The 12,344-nt window shown below is 43.0% G+C and overlaps 1 protein-coding gene across 2 annotated transcripts in view; it reads right to left on the bottom strand.

Moving 5' to 3' along the window:
- CYB5A (cytochrome b5 type A (microsomal)) overlaps window positions 1-3,498 on the bottom strand; it is a 36,252-nt gene extending 32,754 nt beyond the window's left edge. The window contains exon 1 of one of the 2 annotated variants that reach the window (XM_060405184.1): window positions 3,273-3,498. In XM_060405184.1, coding sequence (XP_060261167.1) covers window positions 3,273-3,401 — 129 coding nt within the window. In that variant the 5' untranslated portion in view covers window positions 3,402-3,498. The remainder of the gene's footprint in view (window positions 1-3,272) is intronic. The other variant, NM_001166191.1, reaches the window with a different exon arrangement.
- Window positions 3,499-12,344: the final 8,846 nt, after the last annotated feature.

The following is a 12,344-nucleotide window of genomic DNA, read 5'->3' as shown; positions in this document are numbered from 1 at the left end:
TCTGAGGTTATTGATATTTCTCCCGGCAATCTGGATTCCAGCTTGTGCTTCTTCCAGTCCAGCGTTTCTCATGATGTACTCTGCATAGAAATTAAATAAGCAGGGTGACAATATACAGCCTTGACGTATTCCTTTTCCTATTTGGAACCAGTCTGTTGTTCCATGTCCAGTTCTAACTGTTGCTTCCTGACCTGCATACAGATTTCTCAAGAGGCAGGTTAGGTGGTCTGGTATTCCTATCTCTTTCAGAATTTTCCACAGTTGATTGTGATCCACACAGTCAAAGGCTTTGGCATAGTCAAGAAAGCAGAAATAGATGTTTTTCTGGAACTCTCTTGCTTTTTCCATGATCCAGCAGATGTTGGCAATTTGATCTCTGGTTCCTCTGCCTTTTCTAAAACCAGCTTGAACATCAGGGAGTTCATGGTTCATGTATTGCTAAAGCCTGGCTTGGAGAATTTTGAGCATTACTTTACTAGCGTGTGAGATGAGTACAATTGTGCAGTAGTTTGAGCATTCTTTGGCATTGCCTTTCTTTGGAATTGTAATGAAAACTGACCTTTTCCAGTCCTGTGGCCACTGCTGAGTTTTCCAAGTTTGCTGGCATATTGAGAGCAGCACTTTCACAGCATCATCTTTCAGGATTTGAAATAGCTCAACTGGAATTCCATCACCTCCACTAGCTTTGTTCGTAGTGATGCTTCCTAAGGTCCACTTGACTTCACATTCCAGGATGTCTGGCTCTAGGTGAGTGATCACACCATCGTGATTATCTTGGTCATGAAGATCTTTTTTGTACAGTTCTTCTGTGTACTGAACTGACTAAATTGTGTTACAGGTAGGTAATACGCTCTGAAGGAGCATTTACCAAGTAGCAATTAAGAAAGGTTGGTATACAGGAACTGCTATAAATTTGTTTTTATTTATCTCACTACAAACAGTAGTTTTGAGTTACCTAGCTACAAGTATTAGTTATCAAATATTAGTGATAAATGCAATTCATCACATTTTTTTCTTGAGAGATGTTCTCCCCAAGCTCCTTTTAAAGAGAGTCTTGAAAACTGACTAAGAAACAGAATTTGCTGTCAGCTAATTCACCCACTGAGAAGCTGGTCTGTAGCTCTTCTGGTTTTGTTTAGAAACTTTGTGCAATTCCTTTTCTGCCTCATAAGAATGATATAAAAGTAAATGGTTTATAGTACAGTTTAATAATCTCTTATCTTCTGAGAAATGTATCCATAAAAAAAGTCAGGCAAGATATACCTTAGGGCAGTGATTCTCGACTAGGAGTGACTTTGTTATCCCCAAGGGGACATTTGACAAGAGTTGGAGACATTTTTGGTTGTCTTGGGGAAGGGGGTGAGGGGGTGGGGATGATACTGACGTCTGGTAAGTGAGACAGTAATGAACACGACAGACTCTACAAAAAAGAAAAAATGGCAAACACTTCATTAAATAAAATATCCTGGTGGCTCAGACGGTAAAGAGTCTGCCTGCAGTTCAGGAGACCCAGGTTCAGTCCCTGTGTTGGGAAGATTCCCTGGAAAAGGAAATGGCATCCCACTCCAGTACTCTTGCCTGGAAAATTCCATAGATAGGGGAGCCTGGTGGGCTACAATCCATGGGGTCACAAAGAGTCGGACACAACTGAGCGACTTCACTTTCACTTTTTCACTTGATAAATACTATTTTTTTTCTAGACACCAATAAAGTGCATACACACTGGATTTTAAAATCCCACGATTATACATCCCCTGGGAATGGGGAAGGAACAGTTGTAAGTAGACATCTGGCATCCATTAGGCCTGATGTTACGATACAAGACTGTTAAGAAATTCTAATAGCAAATAAGCTCTGTTTCTCAGCAGAAGGGATAGGACAGATCTGACCCTCTGCTATAAACCACTCTTAACCACATCAAGACACTATTTTATCTTCTGGTACATCACCTGGTAACAATTTAACAGTAAAATATGTTACTAATAGACAACTTCAACCTTTAAAAAAATTAAGCATTCTCTGCCAAACAAATGTATTTTGATACAAATTGTGATCCAGCTCAGATCAAGCCTCTATCTTCATTTTTCTCACAAACTAAGTAAAGAATTCCCATCACTAAACATTCCCGTTTATTGTCTGGGGGAATGAAGGAGAGTGTTACATGTTGACGGAAAACAAACAAAATTCTGTAAAGCAATTATCCTTCAAGTAAAAATAAATTTAAGAAAAGAGGGAGGGGATGTATGTATACATATAGCTGATTCACTTGGTTGTACAGCAGAGACTAACACAACATTGAGCAATTATACTCCAGTAAAAAATTGTTTAAAAAAAATTTTTATGACTGAACCTCCCCCCAACACACCCACACAGTGACCAAACAGTCAGAGGTAGCAAACAAAAACCCCTTAGAATTTATTGCAAAAAAGTATAATCAATGCAAAGAATCAAGGCAAAGGATTGTTTTCCTGCAAGTTACCCAGCTACTTTACAATTCCCAAAGCTGCCTAAGGGTGAAGTCGCACTGGCTCTTTTCACTTGTCTGTTCACTGCCACTCGCCCCCCACCCCCACCCCCGACCCCTACCCCAGCCCCTCGCAGGAGTCCAATACTGCGCCTCATCCTTAAATATCACTGGGCGCCTTCTAGGTGAACAGCGGGTGACTGGGCGTGGATGGTGGAGTGGCACCGGCTCCAATTAGGAATCCACTCCAGGAATAAGAAGTCGCACGACCCTGGTCCTAGATGAAGACCTGGCCTATGCAAACTCAAGATAAAAAGGACCTTCAAAAGTCCTCCCGTAGTTGCGCCCTCAACTCCACGTGCGACTTTGCTCCCCACTAAGTGCGAAGCGGGGCTCTCCCACCTGCCCGCGCAGGTTCCCGGGAAGCGGCTCCCGCCCCAAGAGGGCGCGCCGCGGGCTGCGAGACTGGCTCACCTGGCCGCAGCACCTATGCACCTCCGGTCGCCCCCAGGTGTTCGCACACGGAGGTGCAGCCTCCGGTGACAACGCGGGCGCACAGACTCAGGGGTACAAACTCGGGGTCCGCTCCCAGGTGTGCACTCAGGCAGCGCACACACAGAGGGAGGCAGAGACACAGGCGTGCGGATGAGGGGAGTGCTCCCAGGTGTGCAGAGCCCGGTGCTCCCGCGCGGGTGAGCACACTCAGGTGTGCACGCGGAGTCGTGCGCAGATCAATCCCGCCACACAAGGGAAGTCTCGGCAGGGAGCCCCTCAAGCCCCGGTGGGCATCCTGCCTGCATCAACTCACCTCCTCCAAAAATTTGGTCAAATCGTACACTTTGTAGTGCAGGATCAGCCAGGTGCTCTTGCTGTGGTTGTGCTTCTGGATCTCTTCCAGGGTGTAGTACTTAACGGGTTTGCTGGACTCCTCGGCCATTTCTTAACGCAGCGAACTTAAGGCCCTAAAAGCAGCAGAAGAGCGGGACGGAGAAGAGCGGGCGTCTCTGCGAACTCGCCCTGGGACATTCCCAGCTGCCGGGCTCGGCTCCTGGGGAGGAATGTCCTCACGGAGGAGGGGAGTGGCCGAAGTACGGCCTCCGACGATTGGCCAGAATTCCTGTCGCTCAAGGGCCCCGCCCCCGCCCGACACTCTCCACCAACCCGGTGGGCCCCGCCCAGTGAGCGGGTGTTGATTGGCTGCAGAAGATGCCCTTCACAATCACAGCTTAGGAGAGCGCGGGGGGCGGGGTTTCCCCGCGTCTGCTCCGAAGGCGGTGGCGCCGGGGTCTGGGCGTCCGGGATCGCGTGGACCAGGCGGGGTGACCCGCGCAGAGTCCACCTTGTGCAGGGCAGCGACCCCACATCAAAATCGCCGCGGTTTCCCAATCCGGTCAGACCTGGGCGTTCGTTAATTTGTAACAGAGTCCTTCCGCAGCGAGTGTAGGGGCCTCAGACATGCAGAGCAACCTGGTGGACGTCGCCGGACGAGTGTGCTGCCCGGAGGACTGCTTGACCCATCCCCTCCCGTCCCAGAACTGCCCCATTCTCTCAGGAGAAAAACAAAACAAAACCCGGGAACTGTTCCAAAAAAGCAAAAGCGGCCTCAAGTGTAGGTTCTGAGGACGTCGGTGGCTCTGAAGTTACTCTGTCTTCACCCCTGACTAGGCGAGTACTTGTATTAGTGTCTTCTGTCTTTTCTCACCAGTATATTGTTTAAGGTAAATTCCAAATGATTGATAGCTCTTGGAACAGAGTCTGGAGCAGTACCTCCCCAGCTGAGCATCCATAGGAAGATTTACAAATGTTCTATTTTAAAAGGCGGGGGAGAGAATTCCAGCACGTAAAAAAAAAAAAAAAAAAATTAGTCTGATTTTTGCTAAGGCCTTTTTCAGCAATGGTATTTACTTCCAAAAAGAACGACACAATGGATTACACATGTAGGTCATCCTCCAGGAAACAGCACAGTTCTTTCCACTCGCTGCTGCTAGTGTTGGTTTCCTACCCCCTTGCTTACCTCCTCCGTAGGAATGCAAGGCCAAGAAGACAAGTTCCCAAACATTCCAAATACTCTTTATCCATTTCACATGATGGAATGCTTTGGTTTTCAAATACTGCACCAGCCTTGCATCTCTGGAATAAGCCCTACTTGCTTATGATATGTAATTCTTTTTTTTTTTTTCCAATGTGCTTTTTAAATTATAAAGGAGGCAGAAATATACAATGGAGAAAAGACAGTCTGTTTACAACTGGTGCTGGGAAAACTGGTCAACCACCTGTAAAAGAATGAAACTAGAACACTTCCTAACACCACACACAAAAATAAACTCAAAATGGATTAAAGATCTAAACGTAAGACCAGAAACTATAAAACTTAGAGGAAAACATAGGCAGAACACTCTCTGACATAAATCACAGCAATATCCTCTATGATCCACCTCCCAGAATAATGGAAATAAAAACAAAAATAAATAAATGGAACTTAATTAAACTTACAAGCTTTTGCACAACAAAGGAAACTACAAGCAAGGTGAAAAGGCAGCCTTCAGAATGGGAGAAAATAATAGCAAAGCAACTGACAATTAATCTCCAAAATATACAAGCAACACATGCAGCTCAATACCGGAAAAATAAATGACCCAATCAAAAATTGGGCCAAAGAACTAAACAGACATTTCTCCAAAGAAGACATACAGATGGCTAACAAACACATGAAAAGATGCTCAACATCATTCGTTATCAGAGTAATGCAAATCAAAACCACAATGAGGTACCATCTCACGCTAGTCAGAATGACTGCCATCAAAGAGTCTACAAACAATAAATGCTGGAGAGGGTGTGGAGAAAAGGGGACCCTCTTACACTGTTGGTGGGAATGCAAACTAGTACAGCCATTATGAAGAACAGTGTGGAGATTCCTTAAATAAAAAAAACAATAGAACTGCCATATGACCCAGCAGTACCACTGCTAGGCATACACATCAAGGAAACCAGAATTGAAAGAGACATATGTACCCCAGTGTTCACTGCAGCACTTTACAATAGCTAGGACACAGAAGCAACCTAGGTGTCCATTGGCAGACAAATGGATAAGGAAGTTGTGGTACATATACATAATGGAATATTACTCATCTATTAAAAAAGAATGCATTTGAGTCAGGTCTAATGAGGTGGATGAAACTGGAGCCTTATTATACAGAGTGAAGTAAGTCAGAAAGAGAAACAGCAATACAGTATATTAACACATATATATGGAATTTAGAAAGACAGTAATAATGACCCTATATGCAAGACAGCAAGAGAGACACAGATGTAAAGAACAGACTTTTGGACTATGCAGGAGAAGGCAAAGGTGGGACGATAAGAGAGAATGGTATTGAGACATGTATATTACCGTATGTAAAATAGATGACCAGTACAAATTCAACGCATGGTGCAGGGCACCCAAATCCGGTGCTCTGGGACAACCCAGACGGATGGGGTGGGGAGGGATGTGGAGGAGGGTTCAGGATGGTGGAACACATGGACACCCAGGGTTGATTCATGTCGATGTATGGCAAAACCCACCATATATTGTAAGTAATTAGCCTCCAATTAAAATAAATAATTTAAAATAATAAATTTTTAAAAAGTATAGTTAATTTACAATGTTGTTGGTTTACTGATTTGTTTTAAAGAGCTCACTTCTGGCCTCTGATTTTCTCCACTGTTTTTCTTTTTTTGGTCACTAATTTCTGCTCCTTATTGAGTCTTTCCTTCTGCTTGCTTTGGGTTTCTTTTTTTTCCTAGTTTCTTGAGGTGGGAGTTTAGATTATTGAATTGGGATTTTTCTTCTTTTCAAATACATGCATTTAGTGTTATAATTGTCCAAATGTTTTAAAAACAGTAAATCAGGTTATGTATACCAGTACCCTAACAGTTCCCAGGTCTGCTGAATCTCCGCATGACTCTGGCAGAGCAGTGTGTCAGTGACGACTGCCTCTATAATCCAATGTCAAGACTGTTTCAGATTTCAGTGCCAGTTCTGAATAACTCCAGAAGTGGTTAAAACAAAACTTTGGTGCCCGTGACCTGGATCCTATTCCTGGTTTAGTAACCTATCAGATGCATGACTATGACCTAATCAGTTAACTCTCTAAGCCATTGCTTATAAAATGTTTAGCCAGGGTCTGGCACAAAAAGAGCAATCAACAGATTTTAGCAAATGCTATTATCAAACAAGACTTCCTTACTTTAAAACACTGGTATAAGGAAACATCCTACATGGCAAGTGCTCCAAGGTGAAGCGTGTGCCAAGTCACTTCAGTCGTGTCCAACTCTGTGCGACCCCATGGACTGCAATCCCCAGCTCCTCTGTTCATAGGATTCTCCAGGCAAGAACTGGAGTGGGATATCATTTCCATCTCCACCAAGGTGAAGTAAATTTAGGCAAACTTAGAAACAAATCTAAGAAATTAAAAGGAATTCAGATATTTACAAACTTCCTGATGTTCCCTCCAGCAAAGAAATTTTAATAAACATTTAGAAAACCAACTCTACTCCTGAAGTTCCTCAGGTGAAATATACTGTAGAAAGCACTCACTCTTCTACTAAAAAGCCAAAATAAGCAAACATCATTACGTTTTTTATTCCTTTTCTAATTCCTCCTGCCACTCATGCACAAGACACACTTCAGCAGCTCTTTACTTCCCATTGACAAATCATTATATTTGCTATAACCATAGAAACCAGGCTCCCTTGACAAATGGGCACTCTACAAAGATGGACTCCAACTCAAATTATCTACATGGATAATTTGCATTAAACCCGTGTCTTTTAAATACGTTCAATTCAGTCACTCAGTTGACTCAGTGTCTGACTCTTTTTGACCCCATGAATCGCAGCACGCCAGGCCTCCCCGTCCATCACCATCTCCCGGAGTTCACTCAGACTCACGTCCATCAAGTCAGTGATGCCATCCAGCCATCTCATCCTCTGTCGTCCCCTTCTCCTCCTGCCCTCAATCCCTCCCAGCATCACAGTCTTTTCCAATGAGTCAGCTCTTGGCATGAGGTGGCCAAAGTACTGGAGCTTCAGCTTCAGCATCATTCCCTCCAAAGAAATCCCAGGGTTGATCTCCTTCAGAATGGACTGGTTGGGTCTCCTTGCAGTCCAAGGGACTCTCAAGAGTCTTCTCCAACACCACAGTTTAAAAGCATCAATTCTTCGGTGCCTAGCTTTCTTCACAGTCCAACTCTCACATCCATACATGACCACTGGAATTTAGCATAGGTTAACTGTTCCCTTCTAAAAATATCTATTTCTTTAGTATACATATCCTATGTAGTTGATTTCCAAACAACTCCCCATCTGTTGGCAATAATTTCCAAAGCTTACTAAATTTTTAAAATTTTCATTCATTTTAAAATGGACTTGAAGTTGTTTTTACCCATGTATATTTATAACACACCAGAATGTCAGCTGATAATCTCTAATCAATTGACTATCAGAGGCAGAAATGAGGAGCAGAGAGCAACAGATATCATCTGATCACAAAGAATACAAATGTCGTATGTTCACTGCTGAGGTAGAGCAACTGTCCTCAGTAACTTCAGACAAGTCAAGCTAATTATATGCAGGAAAGTTTATTATACATACATTCTTAGGCATATTTCCTTGTATATATTCCTACATATTTCCTTGTATTTAATATGTCCATCTTTAAACAGGAGCAGGTAAATAAAAAGATTAAATGTTTGATTGTACATGATTGCAATATTAAATTTATTTTTAAAATCTTTTTGTCTCCAGCACAAGTAAATAGAACAGAGTAAAATAGTATAGATAAGGAAAATTCCAGATATGCTATTTAACTTTGTAGAAATTCAGGGTTCTAAACAGTTTTATGAAATACAGCTGATGGTGTTATCATCATCAGGTCTGCAAGTCAGAAGACTGGGAATCATAGAGGTCAGTCTCCTCTTTATCCCTACTACCACTGCCCCAGGTTTGTCTTTCAGGATTAGCTGCCTATCTGTTTACAGTAACTACCTTACATGTTCTTCCAGCCTTTAGTCTTGAACTTCTCAGACCCATCTTCCATCAATAATGAACCACAAATTAAAATCTGATCACATCACTACTTGTCTGTATCAGTATCAGTTGCTCAGTTGTTTCTGACTTTTTGCAATCCCAAGGACTGTTGCTTGCCAGGCTTCTCTGCCCATGGGATTTTTCAGGCAAGAATACTGGAGTGGGTTGTCATTCCCATCTCCAGGGGGATCTTTCCAACCTAGGGATCAAACCCGGGTCTCCTGCATTGCAGGCAGATTCTTTACCATCTGAGACTACTTGTCTAATACCTTCCAATGTCTCTCAATAACTCAAGTTCAAATTCCTTGCCAAGAATTTGAAGATCATCCAAGATCATTCAAAATCTGCTTCCTCTCTCTAGCTTCCTCCTTTGACCTTTCCCCCTCAAGCCCCATGGCCTAGCAACGGTGAGCTATTTTAGATCTCCCACATGTAGCATTCTTTGCTCTCTTTCACATCCTTGCTCAAGCCCTGTCCTCTGCCGCTTACCGTAAGTTTACCTCTTACCCCTTATTCTCCCTACCTCCTTTATCCTGGCCAATGACTCAGGACCCTTTTTGACTCAGCTTAGGAGTCAACTGTGGTTGAGGCATGTGCTGACCACACGCTTCCCCTCCAAGTAATGCTCTCTGCTCCTTTATTCTCCAGTCATGGCTATTACACACTCACTACATCACCAGTCTATGTGTCTGCCTTTCTCACTGGACCAAAAGTTCCTCAAGGACAGGAATGGTTAGTCACAGCTGTATCTTCAGAGCCTAGCACAGTGCCTGGCACTCAGCACATGCTTAGTAAATGTTTTTGAATGAATAAGGGTATAAAAGTGATACAGAAGAGGCTAAGTACTTGGAAAAATCATAATTATACAATAATAATGCTGAGAAATGTGGATTAATTTATCTGTCACTAGCAAGAACATCAGCCAAGTTTTAAATATTTCCATGGACATCTACTGAAACTGGGGGTAATCATCAGTTAGTTCTATTAAACCTGTAGCCTGCTATCACTGATCAAATTTGCTTTGTTTTTACAAAATCTTGTGTCTCTCTAAGTGTCACATAGCCTAAATAATAAGAAATGTTTGCCCAAGTTGTTTATTAGGAACTTGGAGTCAGCTGTGTCCAGTTCAAGCTCCAGCCAGTTAAGACTGGTTTAGACGGTAAAAGTGTCCACTTGGTGACCTTTGATATCTGAAGGCCAAAATCTCCACCCTAAAAACATACTAATGCCACCATTTTCTGAGCAAGTGTCCCATGAGGAAGTCTGGGGCTTAAGCTGCACAATGATGATTACCTCATTTTTCTTGCTTCTAATTTCCCCATGCTCCTGCTACCTCAGATCCCATAACTATCCCAAGTGCCTTGCCTTTGGGGAAGTGGATATGAGATTTGTTTTCCCATCTCCTCACGTGGTGGCCTCGAGAATAAACCCTTTCTCTACCCAACCTCATTTGGCTTGCTGCATGTCAGACAAACCTGATTCAGTAACACTATTAAAAGTAAAACTGTTTTATTTCTTTCTAGGCCTAGGAAATTAGGGGAAAGAAGCTAAAAGCAAACAGCAGCATGTAAATAATTTTAAATGAATGAGTGGATCTAACACTAGTCCAAGGTGCTCAATGCAGCCACCTAAGCGTACAAGTAACATGGATGATGGAGAGGGCAGTAGAGTTCTCAAAAGTTGGGAGCCCCATGTCAGAAACACAGCTCCCTACCAGAATAAAAGTGCCATCCAGGACCTCCAGGGCTTCCCAGGTGGCACTAGTGGTGAAGAACGCGCCTGCCAAGGCAGGAGACATAATGAGACCCCAGGTTGGGAAGATCCCCTGGAGGAGGGCATGGCAACCCAATCAGTATTCTTACCTGGAGAATTCCTTGGATAGAGGAGCCTGGAGGGCCCAGTTCATAGGGTCACAAAGAGTCAGACATGACTGAAGCTACTTAGCACGCACGCACGCACAGGACCCCTAAGGCTAATGTCAGAAGGAAGTAAACGTTCGTTTCCAGGTACGCAACTGCATCCCTCCATATCCTTCTGTCCCTGATTCTCTCTCTGATTACTGATAGCACTCCCCACCACCTACTATGAATACTACGTTATCGTCTTGACTCTCTGGCATCCGTGTGGATAGAACCCTTTCTTTGCTTTTTACAGCAGGGCCAGAATATTCAAATGAACTTTACTAAAGGATAGCATAAAAGAATTTTCCACTATGAGAACCTGACATAGATCCTTCACCTTTAATAAATGAAGCAGTGATGCCAATTCAGAAAGTCTGTCTGATTGTCAAACCTCAAGTGACTGTGAGGTGCATACCCAGTGAGGACCCTTTTTAGGGACCCACCCTACCGAGTCCACCTCTCCCTCTGTGTGTTTGAGGGCAGCGGATTATATTCTACCCATAAATACAATCTTAGACATCCAAATTCTTCAAATTCCAGGCAAAGGTACATGCTGACCTCAGCCCTAACACCATCAAGGTTTTGTCATCTTAGTTCCAGTTTCCTGTCTAAACAGCTGACTCTTCCCCAGGTAATTTTTCTAGAAATGACCTTCATCTTCATGTGGTACTTGGCTACTCACAAAATATGGTCTTATCTTTGCATGTCCCGACAATTTAAACAAGATCTAAACCAATACAATGATCTTAATCTTCATAAAAGGGATATATACAGTCAAACTATCAGGCAGAATTCTTAGGATTCTTTCCCATCTTGAATGCCTGTGAGTGAGATAAAGGGAAACTTAAGTAACTCATCTGGAAAACTGAATAGGCTTGCCAACAGGCTTGTCATCAAAATGTATCCTGTGAGGAAAGTTTTTCCCTGAACGAAAATTCTTGCCATGCTAAGTCACTTCAGTTGTGTCTGACTCTTTGCAACCCTATGGACTGTAGCCCACCAGGCTCCTCTGACCATGGGATTCTCCAGGTAAGAATATTGGAGTGGGTTACCATGCTTTCCTCCAGGGGATATTCGGATATTCCTGACCCAGAGATCTAACCTGTGTCTCATGTCTCCTGCCCTGTCAGGTGGATTCTTTACCACTAGCAACACCTGGGAGCCTAGGTGGCCACTCTTATGTATGAAACATTACATCATTATGTATAAAACATTACATTACTTGTAAAACATCTATTTCTGCTTTATTGACTATGTCAAAGCCTTTGACTGTGTGGATCACAATCAACTGTGGAAAATTCTGAAAGAGATGGGAATACCAGACCACCTAACCTGCCTCTTGAGAAATCTGTATGCAGGTCAGGAAGCAACAGTTAGAACTGGACATGGAACAACAGACTGGTTCCAAATAGGAAAAGGAGTACGTCAAGGCTGTATATTGTCACCCTGCTTATTTAACTTCTATGCAGAGTACATCATGACAAACGCTGGGTTGGAAGAAACACAAGCTGGAATCAAGATTGCCAGGAGAAATATCAATAATCTCAGATATGCAGATGACACCACCCTTATGGCAGAAAGTGAAGAGGAGCTAAAAAGCCTCTTGATGAAAGTCAAAGAGGAGAGTGAAAAAGTTGGCTTAAAGCTCAACATTCAGAAAACAAAGATCATGGCATCTGGTCCTGTCACTTCATGGGAAATAGATGGGGAAACAGTGGAAACAGTGTCAGACTTTATTTTTGGGGGCTCCAAAATCACTGCAGATGGTGACTGCAGCCATGAAATTAAAAGACACTTACTCCTTGGAAGAAAAGTGATGACCAACCTAGATAGTATATAGATACTATATATTACTTTGCCGACTAAGGTCCATCTAGTTAAGGCTATGGTTTTTCCTGTGGTCATGTATG

This window comes from Ovis aries, chromosome 23 (assembly GCF_016772045.2).
Source record: "Ovis aries strain OAR_USU_Benz2616 breed Rambouillet chromosome 23, ARS-UI_Ramb_v3.0, whole genome shotgun sequence".
Classification (NCBI taxonomy): Eukaryota; Metazoa; Chordata; class Mammalia; order Artiodactyla; family Bovidae; genus Ovis; species Ovis aries.
This window is presented reverse-complemented; position numbering and strand designations above follow the sequence as displayed.